The sequence below is a fragment of the Filicampus tigris genome, chromosome 10, assembly GCF_054856515.1.
Source record: "Filicampus tigris isolate MCC_2025a chromosome 10, RoL_Ftig_1.0, whole genome shotgun sequence".
In the NCBI taxonomy this organism is placed as follows: Eukaryota; Metazoa; Chordata; class Actinopteri; order Syngnathiformes; family Syngnathidae; genus Filicampus; species Filicampus tigris.
The window spans coordinates 13,930,477-13,955,094 of record NC_141226.1 but is presented as its reverse complement, the minus strand read 5'-3'; the positions used below and the strand labels follow the sequence as shown (position 1 = coordinate 13,955,094).

General features: G+C 39.3%; 3 protein-coding genes across 6 annotated transcripts in view; 1 reads left to right on the top strand and 2 right to left on the bottom strand.

Moving 5' to 3' along the window:
- Positions 1 to 200: 200 nt before the first annotated feature.
- Positions 201 to 9,999, bottom strand: LOC147140927 (uncharacterized). 2 transcript variants are annotated; one of them, XM_086044260.1, is made up of 11 exons: positions 9,815 to 9,999; positions 6,418 to 6,473; positions 6,163 to 6,284; positions 5,997 to 6,091; positions 4,736 to 4,856; positions 3,705 to 3,748; positions 3,553 to 3,628; positions 3,074 to 3,457; positions 1,872 to 2,384; positions 1,190 to 1,242; positions 201 to 471 (listed from the first exon to the last, which is right to left on the bottom strand). In XM_086044260.1, the coding sequence occupies exons 1-10, from the start codon at positions 9,917 to 9,919 to the stop codon at positions 1,196 to 1,198; spliced, it is 1,563 nt and encodes a 520-aa protein (XP_085900386.1). In that variant the 5' UTR covers positions 9,920 to 9,999; the 3' UTR covers positions 201 to 471; positions 1,190 to 1,195. The 2 variants fall into 2 exon arrangements, with proteins under 2 accessions (XP_085900386.1, XP_085900387.1); XM_086044261.1 differs by having other exon boundaries at positions 4,736 to 4,853.
- A 1,403-nt stretch (positions 10,000 to 11,402) lies between these two features.
- Positions 11,403 to 21,072, top strand: LOC147140926 (arylsulfatase I-like). 2 transcript variants are annotated; one of them, XM_086044258.1, is made up of 12 exons: positions 11,403 to 11,520; positions 11,740 to 11,872; positions 13,285 to 13,467; positions 13,708 to 13,847; positions 13,935 to 14,084; positions 14,165 to 14,239; positions 14,352 to 14,526; positions 15,333 to 15,569; positions 15,969 to 16,115; positions 18,129 to 18,264; positions 19,145 to 19,596; positions 20,316 to 21,072. In XM_086044258.1, the coding sequence occupies exons 3-12, from the start codon at positions 13,285 to 13,287 to the stop codon at positions 20,733 to 20,735; spliced, it is 2,115 nt and encodes a 704-aa protein (XP_085900384.1). In that variant the 5' UTR covers positions 11,403 to 11,520; positions 11,740 to 11,872; the 3' UTR covers positions 20,736 to 21,072. The 2 variants fall into 2 exon arrangements, with proteins under 2 accessions (XP_085900384.1, XP_085900385.1); XM_086044259.1 differs by lacking the exon at positions 11,403 to 11,520 and having other exon boundaries at positions 11,717 to 11,872; positions 19,163 to 19,596.
- A 699-nt stretch (positions 21,073 to 21,771) lies between these two features.
- Positions 21,772 to 24,618, bottom strand: part of LOC147140925 (enhancer of polycomb homolog 1-like) — a 29,987-nt gene continuing 27,140 nt past the window's right edge. For both annotated transcript variants that reach the window (XM_086044257.1, XM_086044256.1), the window contains 2 exons: positions 24,160 to 24,535; positions 21,772 to 22,845 (listed from right to left, as the gene is read on the bottom strand). In XM_086044257.1, coding sequence (XP_085900383.1) covers positions 22,770 to 22,845; positions 24,160 to 24,535 — 452 coding nt within the window. In that variant the 3' untranslated portion in view covers positions 21,772 to 22,769. The remainder of the gene's footprint in view (positions 22,846 to 24,159; positions 24,536 to 24,618) is intronic.

Below are 24,618 nucleotides of genomic sequence, written 5' to 3'. Positions count from 1 at the left end.
AAGTCACTGACCTATTGCTGCTATTCTTTGTCTTCCATTAAGCGTAAAAGCGGTGGTGTGATACTTGGATCGATGCAGCACTCGTACGTCACATTTACTTTGTCTGTGCACAACACTTTGAAATGTCAGCCTCCATTCAGTCCTCACTGAAAAAGCTTTACGGGTGTTGCCAGCAGTTTGGAATAACAATACAGTACACGTTCAAGGTTAGATACATGTATTTTTTTTCACAAGTTCTCAGGTGTCTTAAGAACATGCCTGTGACGTGCTTCCGTCAAAGCCTGAAGAATTACTGACATATTTGACTGCGTATTTCTTCCTAAGGGGAAATATTTCTTGGAACGTGTCAAACTGTCTACATAAAAAAAATATAGTGACACATTTAACAAAGATTTCAGTGAGGGTGGTTAAGGTAGAACGGGTTTTGTCGTTTTGTGTTTTTCAGGTCCAACGTGGTGGTCTTCAGACACACTGAAACAAAAATAAGATTACACACAAAATCAGTGTTTCCTTTTGGAGAGTAAATTCATGGTTTTTTTTTGGTCTTTTTTTTCCGTAAAAACTTAACTTTTCAGGAGTGAGATACATTTTTCCAAGAATAAAGTCTTTTTTCCAATAGTAAATTTTTCTTATTCCAATTTTTTTTTAATTATTAAGTATATCATTCTAAGTCTTTATTTCAACAGTAGTCATATTTTTTTTATGAAACTTTTTTACAGATAATAAAGGTGTCCCTTTATAGGTCTGTTCGGACTTGACCAGGTTAGTTATGATTACACAAATGGACAAAACTCCATCTGTGCTTGTTTTTTTTTTTGTTTTTTTTTTTAAAGTTTTCCGTCTATCGTCAGCAAAACAGGCGTCTGTCATTCATAGATGGACTGGTTTGTCGGTCAGACAGGAATGCCCACCACTGGGAATAAGGTCATTCTTTTCTCAGAATGGCGTCATACTTTTCCAAGAATAAAGTCCTTTGTTTCCAACGCCATCTAAGGACAAACTGTGCATATCTTTCTGGATGAGTGTTTTTGTTTTTCTTAGTCCAAACACGCATTTCTTTGGAAATGGCACAGTTTTTAGTATTTTTTTTTTTTTTTGCAAGAGATTCCAAAGGACAATGAATGATGTCATAGCATCATCAGGGGGCGGTAGTTCAAGTGCTGCTTTGATATGCCTAACTGCATCTTACCGTAAGTTAAGCGTCTTCATCATCCACTGTTTTGCACTTCACTTTCTTCGTCTCTGCAACAACAACAGCAGCAAATTCCAGTAAATGTCCTAAAGTATAATTCAAGTACATCATCTGTAAGTACAGTATATATATCATCACTGTCCAGCGGAAACCTTTTCTGTCCAAATCTATTCAAATTCACCATTTTTTTACTCATTGAAACTATCGGTCTGTCATCTGGTAGTTTTAAACCATCTCAAGCAATTTCAAGTGCTGAGAATAGATTGAGAACAAATCTATTAACACTCTTGAACACTTGACTGTCTGACAAGTGTTGTAAAACTCCGCCTCCTCCCTCGCTCTGCAGGAGCCGTGTGGCATTATGTCACCTCAAGATTGAAAGTATACAGTAGATGTTTTTTGGGTTGTTTTTTTTTTTTAGACATGAAGTAAAAACATTACAAACATTCGATTAAGCCTATTTTGTTGAAATTGTTTAGCGGTAACATTTCAGTGCAGAAAGAATTGGTCAGCCATGAGGGTAAGTGTGTGCAGACCAAGGTTATTTTAGGAAAAGAAAATTAACAAAATTTCGAAAACTTAAACTGAAAAAAAAAAAAAAACATTTCCCAGACATAAAATAATTGATAAATGAGACCTGGAACTAAACTTTATTTCAAACTTTGAAATGAACTCTTACTCTTTTTTTTGGCGGATGAGTCGCTGCTAGCAGGAGTTTCGTGACTTTGGGCAGCTTCTTCCTCCTCCTTCTCCTCCATCTTCTTCCTCCTCCTCTTCACCTCCAATGAGTCGTTAGCATTCTCGCCGTTTCCCATTTCCTGAATCACTTCCTCATTGGCTGCTCTCTTCTTCTTTTTCTTCTTCTTACTCACAGCCTCCAAAGAGTCACCAGCATTGTTCACCTTCTCCTCACTGGCTGCCGTCTTCTTCTTTTTGTCCTTCTTGGTGATGCTGGTAGGAGACTGCTTTTCTTTTGATGAGGCCTCTTCCTCCATCATCATCTTTTTTTTGGACGCACCGTCCTCCGAGTTGGCGTCACCCATGGCTCGTTTGGAGGGTTTAGGCAGCGGAGTTTGGTCTTCCTCGCTTGCGTCTGACTGCTGTTGCTTTTCCATCCTGACTTGGGTCATGCGGTTGGAATTCCGCCGTCGACGCCGCTTCTGGGTGGAGGTGAGCTGAGCGGCGGAGCCACCTTTAGGACGGAAGAGGAAACAGCAAAAATGAAGACATGGGGCTGAAGAGAAACGTCGTAATCTTATGACAATCATTTTTTGTTGAACAAAGTGGTTTATTTACCAATTTTTTTTCTTTTTTTCAAGATTCCTAGCAAAAATTCTAGCTTTCCCCCCCCAGAATAACGCCATCTTTTGTCAACAATAATCATATTTTTCTAAGAACGTAATAGTTTGTCATCTTTGTCAAGACTGAAGTCATATTTTCTAACCATACTTTTTTTTTTTTTAATGATAGTGGCAGTTTGTAAGATTCAAATGATATTCTTGTAGGATTAAAGTCATTATATTAAAGTATATATAAAGCATCAAGTCTTTTTTTTTCAACAATAAAGTAATGTTTTCACAAGAATAAATCTGAATTATTTCAAAGAAAATATTTTCCCTCCATGAATACATTTGTAGAATAAAGTCAGATTGTTTAGGAATAAATTCTTTATCCCCCCAAAAGAGTCATCTTTTTTCTAGAATAAAGAGGGCTAAGGGTTGTTGTTTTTTTCCCACATTTTTTCCTCAAGGATGAAGTCTTCTTGCCGAGAAAAAAAAACTATTTTTTTCCCCTCCGGAAAACAAGTTTATTTTTGCCATGTTATATTTTTCTATTTAATGTGGTCCTAAATTAACAATGAGCAGCTTTTAATTTTTGCACCTTCCATTTCCAGCTTTTTTTGTGGGTCTGCGTCGCCCCCTGTTGCTCCTTCATCCCACTGCACCTCTTCAGTCCCTTGACCTTCTTCCTGCTGCTGCTCCTCCTTCTTCCTCCTCTTCTTTCTCTTCTTCTTCTCCACTGTTACAGCAACATCATCCTCCACCTCCTGCTGCTCCTTTTCCTCCTTTTCGTCTTCCTCCTTCTTCCTCTTCTTGCCTTTCTTTGAGTTTTCTGGCGGATTTTCCTGCTCGGTCTTCGTTGTCTTCTTTTTCTTCTTCTTGGGAGTTGCCTCTTCTTCGGCGGGACAAACGTCAGTTTTGCCAACGTCAATGTTGAGGGTGATGGCAACAGCCAGGTGGTCTCGTTCCTCCTTGGCCATTTTGTCTAAAAAAAAAAAAAAAAGGACACCCACTCGGTTTGAAATGGCGGAAAATGTTGCAAAAATGTCATCGTGCGCCTACGACCAAACTGTCTTTTACCGTCATCAGGAGACTCCAGCGCCCCTATCTGGTTGTCCTCCTGCTCCGACTGGGCTGTGATATCACTGACCTCCATCTTTTCAACACAAACGCTCAAGTCAACACCACGCCATCAACATGGTTTTGTTTACATCCTCAGGAGTGTTTGTTACCTTGGAGACATCCTCTTCGTCCTCCACAGTCATGGTGTCGGCGTCTAAACACAAATGAATTTTTTTTTGTTGCTATAGATAAAGTCACATTTTATTTCAAGAAAAATGATGATTTTTTTTCTCCCCAAAATAAAGTTACATTTACTTATAAAGTTTGGCTTTTTTCAAGAATACAGTTATTTTTTCAAGAACAGTGATTCTGAGAATGAAGTCAAATAAGCTTGTTTTTTTTCAAGAATAAAATCAGTCAGAAAAAACATAGGTGTATTTTTTCGTGGGGAAATGAAGTAATAATATTTTGTTCAAGAAAAAGTCAGAATCTTGCATGAATTAAGTCTTTTTTTTTAGAATAGCAACTTCTTTGTAGAAAAAAAAGTGTCATTTCATCAATAGTGTGTCATTTTTCCCAAGAGGACATGAAGAAATGATCAAGAAAAGTCGTAATCTTACCAGAATAAAACGGTATTTTTAAAGAAATAAAGTAAAAAAAAGTGTTAATACTGTAAAACAAAGTCTAAAAAAATTTAAGGGGAAGAAGTGGAGTAGTAGGATAACCTTAAGAGGATAAAATTGTACTGTTTGGGAATGAAATATTTATTTTATAAAAAAAAAAAAACTGCAAACATTTGCAATAGTAAAATAGTAAATTGTAAAAAAAAATTTTCAAGAAAAAGTGGGACCCTCATGTGAACAGTCGTGTTCCAAGAAGTTGTATTTTTTCAAGAATAAAATATTTTTGAATTTAAGTCATCTTTTTTTCAACGAAAACGCATAAAATTGCAGTAATGAAGTCTCATGGAGACTAAGACTCTGTTTTAAAATGAGACATCTTCACAGGCGCTTGCGAGTCTTGGCGCCCAAGTGCCAAAGAGGTCGCTGTGTGTGCGTGTTTCTGGTGTGAGTGCGTTTGCGTGTGTGCATGTGTGTGTGTGTGGGGGGGGGGGGGGGGGGGCTGGGGGGGGTTAAACCTGCTTGAGGCAGAGTGTCTTTGGCGCAAAATATCTCTTGGTGATTGTACAAGCCAACCGTACTCTCTTGCCCCGTGGCGTCGCCCTCTTCATCCGAGCAATTGTTTGCTTCCGTGGGGTAGGGCGTGGTCTCTTTTTGATTGACAGTCGACTCCAACGGGGCATCAATGATGACTTCTGGCTGCTGGAGGAAGAAGACAACAAAGGGCAGTAAACCCTCAGTGCTCCTTGATAGGTTTCTGCTTTAATGTCACTTTTGTGTACTGCACAAAAGAGCAAAAAAGCAGCAGCAAGTTAGCCAAGTGAACAAGATGCCATCCGAATGGTGGCGCCTGCTGTGATGTGACATGTGGTTGCAATAATCTGCACAGACACAAAGGATCATCTGCGGGGGAAATAGGCGAGACAGACGTGTGTGAAAGTGTACTGTTGTGGTTGACTGAGACATGCACGCACACACACGCCATTATTACGGCCAGTGGAGCGCAGCTATGCGTGTGCAACCAAAAGGGACCGTCAAACTTTTGGGCTTGCCCGCTTCCGCCTGATGAAGCCAAAGTTATTTGAGCGTTTGTGGACAGTCAGCATTCACTTTTGGGCAGGGCATGGCAGAGAAAGTCTTACCCCAAGAGCGGGATCACGATAGGAGTAGTATTGGCATACAGTTATTTTTGCAATTTCTTATGGATGGAAAACGAGTTAAATCCAGTTTTTCATGCTGTGTGGACAGCATACAGACATAATGGACAGCTGCATTATTGATATCTAATCAAGTTCCATCAATTGTGTATCTTAATGAAGAATACAATACATAAAGATTTTCCATATTGTATTGACGTGACGGAATAAGTGACAACTTTTACAAACAGTGACATCGGCGACATTATCAATATTTGATCCAGTTGTATCATTAAGGTATCAAAAGCGCTACATTCTAATAACGGTATTCAGTGGAGCTTACAAATAAATATACATTTTGACAAAGTGTGACTTCAGACAACAACATTATCGATATTTGATTCCACTGCATCGAATGTATTTGCTTTAATAATAAAATACATTCCAATATCAAAATTTTACAGAATTTACGGAATGTTGATCAAAATGTTGATGAAAAGTGACATTTGTCAGCATACAATTAATAATACAATACATTCAAGTGTGATATCAGGCCGTGACAATATCAATACAATTGAATACACAGTGTCATTAAATGCAATGTATTTATTCACTGAACCACATGTCAATTATTGTGTTTGTTGAAATGCACTGCACCATACTTGTATCGATCGACAGTTGTCATATTTCTGGTTACTGTATTTACCTCTTCTTGTGGTTGTTCTTCCTCTTCAGGTTGAGGTGAGTGGCAACCATTGCGCTCGTGTCCGTTGGAGCGTTCCACGCCTTCTGTCTTAGAGGCTAAATCAAAAGTCAACCTTTACAAACAAAACACAGAGACCAAAAAAAAAAAACGAAAAAAAAAAACTTACCAGACAGAGCTTCAACATCCGTGCTGTTGTCTTTTGGGGGGCTCTCGTCAGCATCAACTTCAGGTTCAACTTTGCTGGGCACATCGGAGCCGTCAGCCAGCTGCTTGGCATGTGAGCCCAGCCTACACACGGGTACACAAAGACATGTCACTGGAGCATCTTTTAGCAACGTATGACGTACAACACTATAATTTGTGTTGCGTTTTATGGCAGCGGTCATTTTGTTGGCGAGGTTCAATTTCAAATTCCGCTTACTTCATCCATCCTTTGTAAATGTCTTGTAAGTTCAGGCTTGCGTTGGGCATCTCCACCTGCACAAAAACAAATTGGCATCGGCAGAAAACACCCACGTGAGGCGGTTACATATTCATGTAAAAAAAAAAAAAAAAATCTTGCTACAGATATCATGTCATGTTAAAAAAACAATATCATACTATGCTTCATGTAACGATAGAAAAGGCCTTTTGGATGCAGCATGTCATTTTTAAGTCTTACCGACATTTTTGAAACCGTTTCAGTCATTGTTTTCCAAAGTAAAAACAGATGTTTGCAAGTGTCTTATTTTGATTAAACAAAAGACCATCAGTCCGCTTTCATGAAGGACTACAGAAATCAGAAAATAATTATTGTTGTGAGGCTGAAATCAGAGGATTTGGAAAATTTTAGGTGAAACAATGGCTCTAAACGATTACTCGATTATCAAAATAGTTGATTCATTTTATAATCGGTTAGTTCTCGAGTAATAGATTAATTTTAACACCTTTATAAAATAGATAAAACATGCATTTCACTTTAGGAAAAAAGTATTTTCTATACATCATTTCATTCAAAATTCTTGGTGTACACATGGGAAAAAAAGATTAACATCAACACTACCTACAGTCCGACAAGGGGATGAGCGTTTCAGCCGGATAATATCCTTGTCAAGATACCTGAGAAGCATCTGCGCTGCTCATTCTGTGAATTTTATTGACAGTGTTTCCATTTTGGGAACGTTACCATCTTTTCCAACGCGATGGGATTTATCTTAATAAGCAGGGGATCAAATCACTGAATGCCAACATTGTCCAAAGTGTGCGTCACGGGGCGCCACCTTCTCACAACAAAGGCCATGGATTCAACCCAAACTTTGAAGCCACAACGACTCAGCCCTGACGACACAAAACCCGTTGTCTACGAACGACTCCCTCCCAGATTTCACCGACAAGATGAACAAGCTTGTCAATATTGGAATTCACCTGACACCACTTCCATCACCCATGTTCGCACCTCTTACTCCTGATCACCATTCGCCTCTACCAACCCCAAGACTCACCAAACAGCTATCTACTAAACGGCTGACTCCACCAAGACTCAGAAAACCGCCACCTACCTGCCGATCTCCCTCCTCGCTCATGGTGAAACTTCACTCCAGTCCGGTCTGATATGCTCTGGGTCCAGACTGCGTATCCGCTACAAACAATGCTTGTCTCCAGAATAAGTCAGGACCCAATGAAACTAGCGAAGCTTGTGGTATAGCTGTTAGCTCGATTACAAGTGCGCAGAAAGTCAGCTAAAGAACTGAGAAGAAATAAGACTAGATCTACTTACCTAGTTCGGATATCTTGTCAACCTCTGAGCAAGCCAGTGTCTCCCATTATCACTGCAAGATTAGCTCTATTTGATATTAGATCACTGGTTAACAAAGCACTATTGATTAATGACATCATTATATCTTATGATCTTGGCTTAATTCTCCTCGGCGAAACATGGGTAACAGAAGGTTGCCAAAACACTATTATGAATGAGGCGACACCAATAGATTTTAGCTTCCTAAACAAATGTCGCAGTGGCAAAAAAGGTGGCGGACTTGCAACTCCAAGTTCACTTTGACCTGTACAGACAATGTCTTTGTAATTTTAACAAAGAGTTGGTAATAGCTAGACACCAACACCTTTCTGAAATCATGAGTAAGAACCTAAACAATACACGCACTTTATTTGTTGCGGTCAACAAACTCACAAATCCCCCAAATCAAATAGTGCCAGAACTCCTCTCAACAGATAAATGCAATGAATTTGTCTGCTTCTTTAGTGATAAAGTACAATCCAGCAGGTCAAACATCATTACAAACCAGCCAAATTCCAAAATGATGCAGCACTTAAAATCACCCAGGAATAATTTGGTTACCGTGACAGAATTTGATACAGTGGATCAAAAAACTATAAGAGATTTGGTTCAGCAGCTGAAACCATCAACTAGTTGCCTTGACCCATTACCGTCTGACTTTTTCAAAACTATTGTGAATTCTGTTCTAACCGAATTGCAGCGAATAATCAACTGCTCACTTCAGTCAGGCAAGTTATTGGATCTCAGTGCAGCATTTGATACAATTGATCATAACATACAGTTGAACAGGTTGGAAGCTTGGGTGGGATTAAATGAAACAGTCCTAAAATGGTTTAGGTCTTACTTACAGGAAAGAAGTTACTTTGTGACCATTGGAAGTTTTGAATCAGAGCGGAGGGCTTTGACATGTGGGGTTCCTCAAGGGTCAGTCCTTGGGCCCCTTCTGTTCAGTCTGTATATGTTACCTTTGGGTCAAATGCATCAGAACACCAATGTTGCCTATCACAGTTATGCAGATGACACACAGCTCTCTCTCTCTCTCTCTCTGTGTCTCTGTCTCTGTCTCTCTCTCTCTCTGTCTGTCTCTCTCTCTCTCTCTCTCTCTCTCTCTCTCTCTCTCTCTCTCTCTCTCTCTCTCTCTCTCTCTCTCTCTCTCTCTCTCTCTCTCTCTCTCTCTCTCTCTCTCTCTCTCTCTGTCTATATATATATATATATATATATATATATACACATATCATGTCCCCAAATGAGACCAGTTCTATCAGCGTATTGTGTCACTGTGTAGAGCAAATTAACAACTGGATGAACTAAAATGTCCTTCAGCTAAACCAAAACAAAACTGAGATAAACATGGTGAAGCTGCATTTAGTTGTTACGCTGCATTTAGCTGTTACGCTGCACGCAAATAGAATAAGCTGCCAACAGAAGTGAATTCAGTCCCAAGTGTAAATGCTTTTAAATCTAGGTTAAAAACTTTGCTTTTTTTCATACCTTTGATTAAGGTCCTCTAGACTATTTTAAATCTTTCTTTTTTTTTGTTGGTTGCTTTTGTTTTCTCTACTTTGCTTTTGAAATGTTAACTGTTGTGTTTCTAAATGCTTGTCGGTGTTGACTTTGCTTGTGTGAAGCACATTGAGTTGCCTTGTGTATGAAATGTGCTATATAAATAAAACTACCTTGTCATTAAATTGCTTTATCAAAAATGTGTGTGCTTCCATTGTGATATTTAAAATAGGTATTTAACAGACAAACATCGACCTTGTATTGGTCAAAACTAAGCAATGTTAGCAGTTCCTAGCTGTAAATGGTCGGTGGATGGTGAGTAGGGGTTAATTGACACACACTTCCAACTGTACATCTTGTTCTATTTCTTCCAGAAAGCCTGACTAAGCCACCTTTGCAACTCAAAATTCACATTTATTTCTACTTTTTTTCCCCTTTTCTTTACCGCCGGTCTGCCATTAAACAAAATAACAGCAGCTGGCACGCACGCAAAACGGATATTAAAAAATGTCAAATATTTTTCTCCTTTTTTGGGTGTTACCTGGCTAACATGTTCCTCCAGCACTTGAGCGGCGACCAACAAGCCTTTCATCTTTAAATGTTGTACGATGAGGAAGAGCAGCGACGAATCTTCCTCGTGCGACATGACGAACACGACATCAATTTGAAATGATTCAGGAGGAGGCCGTGCTGCTTGACTTTACATCTCAACACGCTTCACTTCACATCGAGATGCATCATGGGAGTTTGAGTCTTCCTAAGGCAAATGAGCCAAAACACGGAAGTAACATTTGGCTAAATCAAAGAAGGTCGTTAACGATATTTATTATTCACGACACAAGATAATAGTTTTGTATTATTTATTGTTGCAATTACAAGGTAATTTAAATATTAACGTTAATTATTGTTGTTATGTGTTATATAACGTGACGTTACGGTAAATCATTGGAAGCTAACTTGTTAATTCTGACGTCATAACGTGATCAGAAGTTTCTTTATTTTGTTATCACGTTCATTCTCTCCTTAGCTTTCTTTATACGTATATTTATTCATAAAAATGTCAAACATTAAAAGAAAAAAAATCCCAAGGTGCACGCATAACACACTCCCTAACCCTGTTCTTTAATAAGTATTTTAATGATTATATTTGACACATGTAAAATTGTTTATTTTAATGATATATAAAATCGAGTTTTTTATGTATCTGGTTTAATAAATAATTGGTAAAATAATTATAATGTAATTATAATACAATATAATGGAACAAGCATTAATTACAACATCACAACACTGACCACATGATGCGTAAGAATGAGCGTTTTATTGTGATGAGACGTTATGTAAAGCTGTTGTTTTGCATTTAATGTTCAGGTAAAACCATCCAAATGGATCCTGACGTCCTTTTTAGAGGCATTTTTATGTGACATTTGAAGACACCTGGGGATATGTTCCACCTTCAATAAATCCCTCAGCACATTCTCTCTGTAACGTGTTTTGCTTTGTAAAAGTGACAGTGGGACATGCTGCAGGTTGGAACACTTCAACACAATCAGTAACGTGCTTAAAAAATAACAACATATTAACCAGAGCGCAAAAGATACTTAATTACGTCCAGTCTTAAAATAGCTTTTATAATATTATATTATTCTAATACATGCTATTAAATCACCTGATTCATTGTGTTCAAGGTATGTGTTTATACAACGCATATGCACTCTCTACTACAGTATTGGAGTTAATTTTGTGTATTTACGTGACAGAACTTTGGTCAAGCGTATTGTTTTTCAGTGTGCCCTGAAAATACATTTGGGATGGATTAGGCTGAATGTTCTTCATTATTACATGCATCATGCATTATTCATCACCTTGCCAGATGGCCTGTTTCTTATAATACGTGTTCAGCATTTGTTCACGTTGGACCCAACAAGAATACAAAGTTCAAACAATAAATATTATGGTCTTAGTGTCCAGTAAAGAGTAAAGGAGGGTGCATGACAAAAACGGCGTGTACAGGACTTTTTGAGCTTCATTTTAAGATCACGTTTCCCACTCGAGGAAAAAAAAGACACAAGCCGCTGCGACGGATGTAGCCTGGTTGTGCTTTTCAAAATAAAAGTTAAACGTTCGCTGTCAAATAAAATCTTGAAGTTGTTACTTAAGTTACTCTTTGTGTGGCTGTAAAAAAAAAAAATACGCGTCTCATCGATCTATCCGCTAGCCACTGTTAGCCACGAAGATTAGCGAATGGTAATCAACCAAAAAGTGTGCTTAGAAATATTTTAATTATTATTCATTTTTGCCGTTTTTAATCATGGTACTCTTTGAATTTACGCTTTAATGTTGTTATTTTGCTGCTTTGGTATCCTCTGAGAACTTTTATTTCGGCGATCAAAGTGGAATTCATGTTAAGCACGTGTGACTTGACGCGTGTAGGGTTTTTTTTTTTCTCTTCTTTTTTTTTTCCAGTGGGAGTGTGAAGAAAGTCCTTTTGGAGGAAGGAAAAGTTCGCTTGGAAACTTGAGGACATGCGGCGGCGTCCTCGGCGAACTTCGAACAGCAAGAACGAGAATGGAGTGACTAACATAGGGTCGACATCGAGGTATTATTGATTGATTGACTAATTGATTGCTTGATTGATTGACAGCTGCCTCGAACTGATTCCAATCAACAGCACGGCAGATCAGATATTGTGTATTTTTAATTCATTAAGTAACACAATTGGGTGATGAATACCTGACTGCATGTTACGCTAGTGGTTATCGGGTTTGGCTAGCAGTTGTGATTTCTGTGTTCGAATCTCGATTGTGCGTGTGGCGTTGGCACGTTCTTACTTGTTTGGGCTTCTCCGCCAACATTCCCCAAACATGCATGTCAGATTCATGGAAGACTGGCGACCAGTCCTATGGGTCTACATGTGCTCTGCGATTGGCTGCGACTAGTCAATTGTTTGTCAATATGTGCCCTACCATCAACAGGCAACCAATCTGTTTTTTGTGTGATGTGTGAATGCGCCTTGACATTCAGTGGTGACTAGTTCACCGTTTGTCTTAAAGTGCCTTGATATTGGCTGGGGACCGGTCCACTCAATGTCGACATGTGAGATTGACTGATGATCAGTCAACTGTTTGTCTATATGTATGACTGGTCAGCAGCCTTTTGTTTGTCTATAAGGGGACAGTCTAAAACGTTTCATGATAAAAGTCACTTAATGTCCGAAAACCGTGGTCGGTTGTCACCAAAATTCATGTGCACATCTGTACTCGTGCCCACTTCAACCTATGACAATACTCCCAACGATCGGCCCAATATTTTGGATTGTATGGGCGTTAAAAGTTTTCCTCTCCATAGAAAAAGCTTAATTTCACTTGACGTCAGAAAACTGTGATGAACCTTCACCAAAATGTATGTGGACATCTGCATCTATGAGTTACTTATCACTAAACTACTTATACTTAAAAAAAGAAAAAAGAAGAATAAACACTTTTTTTCAACCCACCCCCCAAAAACCTGGAGAAATACAAATGTATTCAGAATTTTTAAATGACTTTTTGAAAAAAAATCTATTTTTTCACTTCAATATATATTTATGTTTTACTCTGGGCAAAAACTATTTGTTTTCTACACACAAAATAAAAAAAAACATTTTTAAATAAATGAAATGTCATTTTTAATGTCATTTATTAAGCAAAAACATTTTTTTTTCTGGAAAAAAATACACGTTCTTTATTTTTTAAACATATTTTTTTATCCCAAATAATAGTAATATTTTTCTCCTCTGCGTTTTAAAGAATCAAGGAGGTGCAAAAACAAGATGACTATCAAGTGATTACATCACTTCTGTACGTTGTTTTTCTTACAAGAGCCCCTACTGAGGCTGTTCCCTCTTTTGGAAGCCTAAAAAAAGTCAAATAAAAAGAAAGAATCCTGGATGAAAGTGGTTTTGGAGGTGTTCCCTCTGGTGGTGCGTTCACATAAAATCCGATGTTTGTTTTGGTGGTCCTCGTGGGAAAGATGAGGGCGGCGGCCGCCACATCGCTGCTCTTGCTGCTTTGTGTTGTCCGGCTGCACCGCGGCTGCTGCGATCATCGAGAAGAGCGCCGCGATGACGGGAACGACAACGTCGAGAACGACACGGTGGTGGCGAAGGACGGCAGGAAGCAGCCCCACATCATCTTCATCCTCATCGACGATCAGGTGGGTGTACAAGACGATGTAAAGTGATGGTGCCTGGATGTTGTGGAGGCTGCTGCCGCCATCTAGTGGTGGGTGTCTGAAGTGCGTTTGAAGAAAAAATCAACTGGTATCTGGAAAAACTTTGAAGTCAAGGCACCTGCGCCTCAAGGCTCCACTGGACATCGGAAGGGATGACAACAGGTACAGCTGGTGTTTGATGATGATGATAACGACGAAGTGTGGATTTCCCCCCCCTGTCAGGGCTTCAACGATATCGGCTACCACAACCCCACCATCAAGACGCCCACGTTGGACAAGTTGGCGGCCGAGGGAGTCAAGCTGGAGAACTACTACGTCCAACCCATCTGCACGCCTTCACGCAGCCAGCTACTCACCGGCAGGTACTAGTACACCACTTGTTCAGTACTAGCATACTGCACGTACACTAGTGTCCCACCAATGTTTGTTTGTTTGTTTGGGGCGGGTAGGTACCAGATCCACACGGGTCTCCAGCACTCCATCATCAGGCCGAGCCAGCCCAGCTGCCTCCCCCCTCACTTAGACACGCTCCCCCAGAGGTTGCGCCAGGCCGGCTACGCCACGCACATGGTGGGCAAGTGGCATCTCGGATTCTACACGTGAGCGCCCCGCAATTAAGTCCTCACACCCGTGTAACGACATGATGGCTAATTTCGACTCGGCTTTATCTTGCGTCCAGGAAGGCGTGCCTGCCCACCAGGAAAGGCTTTGACTCCTTCTTTGGATCTCTAACGGGAAGTGTGGACTACTACAGGTAACTAGTGCCTGCTAATGGGATTTTCACATTTTTGGACGATGTGACATAGCGTGACATTTCTTGACATGATGTTGTGATTCACTTGCGTGTGTGTGACAAATGTGCACAGTTATGGGTCGTGCGACGGCCCCGGCCTGTGCGGCTATGACCTCCACGACAACGAGAGCGTGGCCTGGGGTCACGAGGGCAAATACTCCACCACGCTCTTCACGCAACGCGCTCGCAAGATCCTCCAGAGTCACGATCCCACCCGACAACCAATCTTCCTGCTCCTCTCCTTGCAGGTGAATTCCAAAAAAAAAAAAAAAAAAAATTACAACTATATTCTGTTAATATGTTGACATTAAAACAAATGAATCATAATGTCATTTTAATATTACAACCTAACGCGTTATGACTGATTAAAAATCTGGCGTTATTCTAGGACAAGTACTACTTTTTGGAGAAGCCATTTTTTCTTTTTATAAAAATTCCTAAAATAATTACTTCATTGCCATTAGCTTGCTACTCTGTTCTTGAAAAAAGTAATGAAAAAGTGTTCCCTGAAAAATTAAGTGACTTGAGTTTTGTCAAAAAAAAAGACATTTTGTATTTTAAAAAAGTATTCGTAAACATTTATTCTTATAAAATTCTTAAAAAGTTACATCAGACTTTCTTCCTTGAAAATTTTGTATTTTCTTCTCCTCTTTTTTCTCTTTCTACAGTAAATACTGAATATTTATTTTCTAGAAAATTACAAAATTATTGTAATGTAACATAACCTTTAAAAAAAAAACTACTATTACTTTTTAAAAAAGATATTTTCCCCCAAAATATTTAAAATCAAAAACTTGAGTCTAATTCCAACTTTCTCCCAAATTATGAACATTCCCATTAAAAAATGATTGAAAGAATGCAATTTACAAAAATGAAGTAGACCATTTTCCACCTTACTTTTTCAAAAACTCTACAAATTTCTTAAAATTTCTTAAAAATTTATTTCTCAAAAAAATAAATAAAAATAAAATAAAATTTTCATCTTTTTTACCGGCATAATCTTTTGTAGATTTGTTTGTTCCCTAAAGTTTTTTTTTTTTTTTTTTGTACGCAGGCGGTGCACACGCCACTGCAGCCTCCCAAGTCGTACATCTATCCGTACCGCGGCATGGCCGACGTGGCGCGGCGCAAGTTCGCCGCTATGGTGTCAACGGTGGACGAGGCGGTGCGCAACGTCACCTACGCGCTGCGCAAGTCGGGCTTGTATCGCGACAGTGTCATCGTCTACTCCACCGACAACGGGGCGCAGCCCTTCACTGGCGGGAGCAACTGGCCGCTTCGGGGGCGAAAGGTAATGCAAAACCGAACGCCCACATCACACACTGAATAGCGGTAAATGAAAATAGCTGAACATGTTTATATATTTTTTATTTATATCTTATGTATTATTTATGTCTATATTTATTAATACTTGTGTATTATGGCCTTTTATCGTCTTTATTTATTGTTTACTATTTGTAAAGTGCTTTGTTACAGCTCTAGCTGTTATGAAATGTGCTATATAAATAAAATTGTATTGTATTGTATGATAGAAAACTATCATAATTGCTTTGCTGAATAACTAATTACTTTTACAAGGTAGTAATTGAGTTAGTAACTCAACTACTTTATGGAAGAAGTAACGATAACTAATTGCATTTTTAAAGTAATGTGCCCAACACTGGTGACGTGCCGCTGTGGTTGTTTTTAGGGTACGTACTGGGAGGGCGGCATCCGTGGCGTGGCGTTTGTGCACAGCCCGTTGCTAAGGCGACGAAGGAGAGTGTCAAACGCTCTCATTCACATCACCGACTGGTTCCCCACCCTGCTCGCGCTCGCTGGAGGAAACGTCAGCCAGGTCAGTCACGACCACTTTTACCGCACTAAAAGCGCTTCAAAGCTTCATTAGGCTAGAAACAAATAGAATATAATATAAATATAATATATAAGTTTAAGAAACAATAACGCTGAAAAAAAATAAAAATCATACTCATCTTTGTTCTTGTAAAACTGATACTGTTTTTTGGTGAAAAAATAAATCTTTCAGAGTAAGTGATTGTTTTTTTCATATGGATTTTTTTCATTATATTTTTAGGCTATTCTTTTTTTTCTATTAAAAAGAGCTAAAAGAATTCAAGCTTTTTATGCTTAGTTAGTGCAAGTTAAAAAAAAAAAACCTCAAAACTGTCTTGAGATTGACTTTTTAAAATATACATATTATATGCGTATATATTAAAGTATAACTTTCTTTAGAAGAAATATGACAAAAACTAACTTTGTAAAAAAAATAATACAAGCGATACTTTGTCTATAATAATATACCACTAGTACAATACTGTATGTACAAACTGAGGAGGGATAACAATATTGATCATAAATAATTTTGATAATCATTTTGTCCATAATAGTGCAGCCCTACCTTTTTCCATTAACAAAAATAAAACCCAATTTAGATGTAAAAAATGTAAATGCTCTGGACAGCTTTATGAAGCTGTAAAAGTTCTTGTTTTGTTTGTTGGTTAAAGTGCTTTTTGTGAGTAGCAATAATGTTTGATTCTGTGTGTGTGTGAGCGACCCATGTCCAACTGTTGGCAGATCTTCCACGGAGGCCATAAAAGTAAAAAAGCACATTTGACATTAATGGAGATGAATGCGCTCCTCAGATGTCAGCGGCGTACAGAACACGGAGCCCATGGATGCTTTTTGGATGACTTGAAACATAAATTCTGGACTTTTATTGTCGCATCTCACAGAGCTAAGTTGGAAGCTGGCTCGCAACACATGCAAACGTTTCGACAGTAGTCGTTGCTTTTGCTGCCGGAAGGGGGGAAAAAAAAGTCAAGTGGCCACGACCTGTGCTGAAAGTCGACTTAACACGCTTGACGTGAAGGGTTAGTCCAAAGTACTGACCAGCATTTATACTCAAGCATAAGCTGCCGCATAAATATAAGCATTCAGGATACTACATTCAGAATTGACATTAGCATTAGAATGTTTACATTTTTTTTTTCAAAGCTTGTATTTATTTATCTAATTAATTGGTTAATTTTGAATAATACTATAGCTATTTATATATAAAAAAAAAATCAACATACATTTTTTTCAAATAAATTACAAATACAATTTTAAATAAGTACGATTTCATTTTTTTTCTACCAAGAAGTACTTCAAGAATAAAAAAAAACAACTTTTTTTTTCATCTGTGTATTCCTCAGTCTGAGTAGCTATTTTTTTTTTTTACATTTTTTTTGTTCCTGAAAAATACAAATTCTCTTCTCTAACACCTATACAAAAAAATACCCCTTTTTAAAAACTCCTTTTTCCTTAAAAAAATATTTTTCTATTTAAAGCTTTTCGCCTTTAGACTTTTTCTGAAAAACAAGAATCAATGGAAATACTTGAATTTAAAAACACTCTTTCCCCAGAAATACTTTAAATACTATATCAGGGGCATTCAAACCTGTTCCCCGATGGCCACTACCTGCCTGTTTTCCATCTCTCGCTGCTGCAACATACCTGATGCAAATGATCAGGATTGGTATCCAGCTCCTGCAGACCTTGCTGATTACCTGAACATTTAAATCAGGTGTGTACAGGAACAGGATTGAAGGTCCCTGCTTTATATTATACATTTTTAAGCTTTCACTCTATTTTTCTTCAAAATTACTTCAGTCTTTTTCCAGTTGAGAAACAACGGCACAACACGGGTGAACCACTACAGAGTAACTCAAAAATTACTATGAACTATTTAATTATAGCCTTTTTTTTTTTTTTCTACGCCATCTATGACAGATGTAGCCCATGTGTTTATCTTGAAAATGAAACCCCATGAGCGGCAATGTTGTTTGAGCATGCTTTTCTTTCGCCGCAGAGCCAAGGTCTGGATGGCTTTGATGTCTGGGCCGCCATCAGCGAAGGCAAAGCATCTCCTCGCCAGGAGATTCTGCACAACATTGACCCCCTGCACAAGGCCCCCACGTCCAAGGACCCGCCACACGGAGCCAAAGGTAAAACAGTGACCCGCTGAGTTCGGGCCGGCGGCATAAAAAGAGTGTACGTTTAGTTGGTGTTAAAAACGTTGTAAGTCCCGAGGGTACGAGCAGTCACAGGTCACAGAGTTTCCTATTACTACTGGTATGGCACAAACATACTGGTTGTACATCCCAGTGTTGACCAACAAATATCGCCACTGTCCGGCGGAAACCTCGTATGGGCAAATATGGTCAAATTCACTTTTTCAATTTTCACAAATCTATTCTAATCGTTCGTCCCTACTTTGTAATTTTTTATGCAATTTTAGCCAATTTAAAGCGGTGAAAATAGCAAATGTACAAATACATGGCCGATCTTGAACGCAATTTAATATCGAGTGTGGCAGTACTACTTCCGTTTCGCCGTTGTGCGGAAAGCCGTGTAGCGTAATCATCGCCTCAATTTCTGGGTGTTTTTTTGGGGGGATTTTGGACAATAACGAGTGAAAATAGTAAGGTTCGCTGGATTATGTTTCATATGGATCGATGAGATGCTTCGTTGCAGAATGACCCTCAATCGTGTGTCACGGAGGTAAATCTGTTTCATTTTAATATCCACTTCATAGTTTTTACTTTGAAGTACTCGGCTGCCACAAGCTTCGTGTTTGTACTATCTTAATCAATGCCAACATTGAATTAGCAATTGCTTGTATTTTTTAGGTAGGACTATGTTGACGTTAGTGTGCAATAGCCATATAAGGTATAATAAAACTAGATTGAAGGAGTGCCTGGGAACTCAAACAAGCTGCTGTTTTTTTTTAAACTTCCTGTAAACTTGTCATTTTGACACTACGAGGATTCCGCCCGACAGCGACAATATTCAAGGCTGATAACAATAGTTGTTTGGATTGAACAGGAGATTCTCTCTTCAAAGGATTCAAGAAGCCCAACAAGAAGAGGAAGAAGCAAAAGAAAAAGAAGAAACTCCTGAAGCAGCGACCCAAGCAAAAGTCTGCGTTCAAGTCATCAAAGTCCCAAACCACAAACATGTTGTACTCTGAGGTCGAAGGTCGCCCGGACCGGTCCATCGCTCGCTCTTCCAAGTCCAAGTCCAAAAGGACGGCCTGTCCAGAGCACAACCTGTCATGGACAGAGAGCAAGCTCCAGTCGCGGCCCAAGGCCAAACGCTCTCCTCAGCCTATGTCTTCGTCCCCGCATACTTCTTCCAAGGATGCGAAGCCACCCGACGGCCCCAACGAGCTGCTTGAGTCGCCTGTGTGGGACACGTCAGTTCAGGCGGCCATCAGGGTCGGAGACTGGAAACTGCTCACTGGAGACCCTGGACACGGAGAGTGGGTCCCACCACAGGTACAGTACATGCTACTTGTTACTTAGAGCCTCAGCACCATTTTTTTTTAAGCATCATTTTTTTTAACGAACAAATTTGAGTCTCAGTAAGTCTAATAAAAAAAAATAAAGAGATATTTGTGCAGTATTATCTGTCTTTTTTTTTTAGAGAAAATTCGTGCATTTGTGTGTGACTTTTTCTCTTTTTTTAGGGAAGCCATTTTTGTTTTTCGGGTATTGCTATTATTTATTTATTTATTTATTTATTTTTAAAGAAAAATAGTTTTTGTTAAGGAATTTTAAGAAGAATAATGGAGGAAGAACAATTTTTTTGCATTGTTGTATTAACTTGTATTTTGGTCTGGAATTTTTAAAAATAAATTATTTTTGTTTTATGTATTTACTTTTTTGAACTGCATGCTGTAATTCTTTTTAAGTTCTGTATTTTATCACTTTTAAAGAAACTGTGATTTTTGTGGGAATTTAATTTTTCAAAACTAATTTAGTGTGGAAGTTTTTAAGTGTTTTATTTCTTTGTAAATTGTGGTTTTGTGAGGCATTTAATAGTTTTATTACAGAAACAATATTTTGAGAAAATAAAATTGTCAAATTGTTTTAATATTTTGATCAAGTACTTTTGTGTGATTTTTAAAAAAAGAAATTTAAGATATCCTGAAAACGTTTTATATTTTCTTTTTAATGAATTGTATGTATATTGTGCTTATTTTTTTGTGGTGCAGGTCCTCCCGACGCTGGCGGGCCGCTGGTGGAACTTGGAGCGAGCGCTCCCATCGCTCCGGAGCCCAAACTGCGGCGAGGCGGTCAAAAGCATTTGGCTCTTCAACATCAGTGCCGACCCGTATGAGCGCCACGACCTTTCCCGCCAGCAACCCGAAGTGGTACGTCGCCTGCTGGCTCGCCTCGCCTACTACAACCGCACGGCTGTGCCCGTCCACTTCCCGCCCGACGACCTGCGCGCCCATCCTGACCGGCACGGCGGTGCCTGGGTGCCTTGGATTGACCCTATGCAGGACCAAGACCAGGACCGAGGTAAGACGTACCAGCAGAAGAACAGCAAGAACAACAAAAAATGCCGACTTTGCAAGCTTAAGGCCTTCTTCCTCAAACTCAACATCGGGATCATGTCCAGTCGCATATGATCCGCATCACAACAGGAATTACAGTACATCAGGCAAAGCACTATTAACATCAACATAGAGGGAAGATAGTGACTAGAATCGACCTAATCGTAATTCCAGTTCGTTACATATCCTGTAACTAGAAAAAAATGACCTTGTAGATGCAAAGTGGAGGTTATTTTTTATTTCACATTCTATTGTTCTATTATGTTGCTTGTGATCTATTGTTTCATTGTCAAAAACATTGCGTTTTTAAGTGGGCGTCATTGCCCACAAATATTTATTGTTCTGACCAGTACTGTTCACAGTATTGTTGCCGTCTTGTGATATTTCTATTAAACATGTCCCCGCCAACCAACTTGTCTTTTGTTTGTTATCCGTTTGAACTTAACTCGTAAACATGTGGTGAATGAAAAACTGTGCACTTTAAGTGGCCACTAGGGGATGCCAGATAAGATTTTAGTTTCCCTTGGAGTCACATGACAGACGTCATTCATTGTCATGACGATGCTGAGCAACAGCCTGTCATCAGCATACATGTAAAACTTTGAAGTTAATATTTGTGCTGGAGTAAAGCTATAGTGCAGTTGAGTGTCAGGTTTGTGTGTCTGACATCACAAAAAAAAAATAATTGGGAGCAGCGAATCAATGATAATGGGAAACATCCTTTTGTTAAAAAAAATACAACAATCTTTCCTTTAGTTTCAAATTTTCATCATTATGCAACTATTTCTAGTTTTTCTTTGGGGAGAAAAAAAAATCAAGTTTTGTCAGAAGAATATTTCTTGAAAAAGGGTGCCATCAACCAACTCCAACTATTGCTTTCCTACTCTACATTTTCTGACAAAAAATCATTTTCGTACAATACGAGCCTGAAAAAATAAATACTAAGACAAATAATTAAATCATAGGCGGGGGGTTAAACTACAATATTTTTATAAAAAATGGGACAAATCTTACTTGAAGTGGATGACTCAGCCATGGTCTATTGTGAATATCATGGAGGAAGTGTCCAAGTCAGTCAAGGATTCAGACAAAAAATAGAGCAGAGGCGTGATAATGCCCTGGATGTTTATTTCATTGGGTGACACTTTTTTCGGGAGTACTTCCATTCATCTTCACTGCATGATGCTGACATGTCCACCCCAGCACACACACTAGGGGGCGCTCACTGCCATACGCACACAAAAACTAAAACAAAAGACGAGAAGCCGTGTTAGGTACCAAAACTCTTCACAGAAGAGAAGATCAGCATACCGACGATCACAACGCCCTTTGATGGTCAAACTTTTCTTTTTTTTTTTTTAATTGGCTGTTGTCTGAAGAGAAATGATTGGTCCTTTTCTGCCATGTCTCAGCACAAAAACACAAACTTTCTTTTTTGCGGAGTCAAATCACAAATCAGGTTAAGAAAAAAATGAAGTACAAAAATATTTATTGTAGAAAAGACGTGTGAAACGGCGGGTGGGGGTTAGGTTGAAGAATGAGTGGTCGCAACGGAGGATTGGACGTAAACGCAGCACAATAAATAGACGAGGGCTTGGTGGGAAGGAGTTGGGGCGTGGTGGGACTGGTTGCAGCAGCGGCGGTTTGTCCTTTAATTTTTTTCCAACAATTCGAGTGCAAAACATCACAAATGAACAACTGTGTATTCAAGTCATGTTATATACAAGAGGGGTTGGTGGGCGGGGCTTACAAATATTCAGTACTGTACATTTCATAATCGCCATATTAACAATTTACAGACAATCTCTTATTAACAGTAACAAATACGGTGGAGGGGTTTTATATATACACATATATATTATATATACACACATATATACTATATATGTATGTATATATACATATATACACACACACATATATATATATACATATACATATATACATATATATATGTGGACGATTGGCTCCGCGGAGCGGTCGCCACACAATCAAGTCCAGTCAGTCCGCTCATGTTCAAGCCTTACGGACGATGCATAGCACCCTTTAAAAAAGAAAAAAAAGAAAAAGTTTCAAAAAAAAAGTGGGGTCCGTCCCATGTGCGGCAGGCTACGTCACCTCCATGGCCATTGTGTTCTCAGACAGACTGCTGAGTGGCGCCGCCTTGTCCTGCTCGTGGTTCTCCCTGTGGAAGGCAACGTTAGCAACGTTAACATTAGCAATGTTAGCGTGCAAAGACGCCATGACAAGGAGGGAATCCCGGTGGAGTGCAAGGGCGCTGAACATTTTCAAAGACATGGTGCCCATGCACTCATTTGTCGCATTTGGGGAATAAAGTTGGAGGTGCTTTCAAGTTGAACACAATTTGCTGTGGTTTTAAAAATGAGTGAAAATGCTCTAAAATGGCTGGCACAAAAAGGCTGGCCCAGTAGAAGTCATGTTTGTTGCGTGCTAGTTTTCTTTGCATCTAAACTGGTACGCTATTAAGATGGACATACCATCAAAAACCACCACTAGACAGGACATGCATAGCCAGAGGCTCAGCTACACTGTTTAAAGAGTAGTCATTTTGAACACCTGTTTTGTGACAGCGGTTAATTTCTACCTTCTGGGCAAGTTTCGCTTTTGATTTTCTTTTAGTGCCACGTTGCAAAGCTCTAAGCTATTAAAAACTTTCATTGCACTTTGAAAAATGTATGTATTATATTCTGTTAATTACAACATGTAGAAACATTGTACATTTGTGTGAGGAGAAAGGTCAGCTTGTTCCCGTCCATCTCTTTCACACGCTTGGATATTGTAGTGTTGTTTTGCTAGCACTTTAAAGTGCAAGATGTCTGGAGAGGTAAAAGATCAAAACTGCCTTGCTAATGTTAGCTTTGCTCAAGACAAATTATCAGGCACTTTCTAGCAGCCACAAAGCTGTTTGTGGCGGTGTCAAAATTAATCAACAACAAATCAAATTAATCGGCAACTATTTTTATCAAGTAATGGTTTAGAACCATCGTTTAACTTAAAATGGTCCAAATACCTAGATTTCCGTCTCTCAGTCTGTAGTTCCTCACGAAAGCAGACTGATTATCTTTTGTTTCATCAAATTGAGACATTTGCAAAAATCTGCTTTTACTTTGGAGAATAATGACTGAATCCATTGCAAGGTTTGCGCGTACATCAATCAATCCCTCTTGTGATATTGGTTAAATTTAGGTTTAGTTGTTTTTTATCTCTAAACAATACCAAATAAACATTAATTGGTTAATAAACAGTAATCAGGGAAATGGTTTTGTAAAAGACTTTAATGCAAAATCAAATTTTATCCGATTAATCGATGGAATAATCAATTCCAAAAACATTTGATACTGACAGTCCCAATTCAAACAGTCTCCTTGCATGCAAGTTTTTATTAAATTATGTCATTTCTTTCAAAGTGCTTGTGCTGTCTCGTCTACTCAGGGTTCCCATTTTTTCCATGACAACTATCTTTTCGTGTTCATCTCACCTGGGCACGATGTCCAGCGGCGAGGCCGCAGTGGCCGAGGGGACCTTGGGCTTCTGACAGTTGGCGGCGGCAGCGGCGTGTGCCAACTTTAAGGCAGACGCCGACATGGCGCTGCTTAGTGTTCGGGGGGCATGCACCCGTTTGCCGGCGGGCACGGCCAGGCGGAGACTGTTGCCCAACGGGACCTGAGTGGCGTTAGTGGTTGTGGGGCCGGCGTGGTGGGCGGTGCCATTGTTGCTGTGGGTGCTGCAGGCGGGCGCGGTGCTGGTGGCGCTGCCCGGGTGCAGGGAGGCGGCGCTGGACAAGGTAGCGGGCGGGGCCGGGGCTGCCAGGGAGGGGGACGCTGTACTGGAGAGGTGCAAGCCCTTGTAGACACCTAAACAACAACAGCACGAGTCATGACAACATTTGTGCTACTGCCAACAACAACGATTGTGAGAATGAAAGTGTTATCTGATC

Coding starts and splice junctions, on each gene's coding strand:
- LOC147140927 (XM_086044260.1), bottom strand. CDS start 9,919: ATGTCGCACGAGGAAGATTCGTCGCTGCTCTTCCTCATCGTACAACAT. Junction 6,474..9,814: donor TGGAGGAACATGTTAGCCAG/GTAACACCCAAA, acceptor GTTTTTGTGCAG/GTGGAGATGCCCAACGCAAG. Junction 3,629..3,704: donor ACGAAGAGGATGTCTCCAAG/GTAACAAACACT, acceptor TGTGTTGAAAAG/ATGGAGGTCAGTGATATCAC.
- LOC147140926 (XM_086044258.1), top strand. CDS start 13,285: ATGAGGGCGGCGGCCGCCACATCGCTGCTCTTGCTGCTTTGTGTTGTC. Junction 14,527..15,332: donor TCCTGCTCCTCTCCTTGCAG/GTGAATTCCAAA, acceptor TTTTGTACGCAG/GCGGTGCACACGCCACTGCA. Junction 18,265..19,144: donor CCCGCCACACGGAGCCAAAG/GTAAAACAGTGA, acceptor TGGATTGAACAG/GAGATTCTCTCTTCAAAGGA.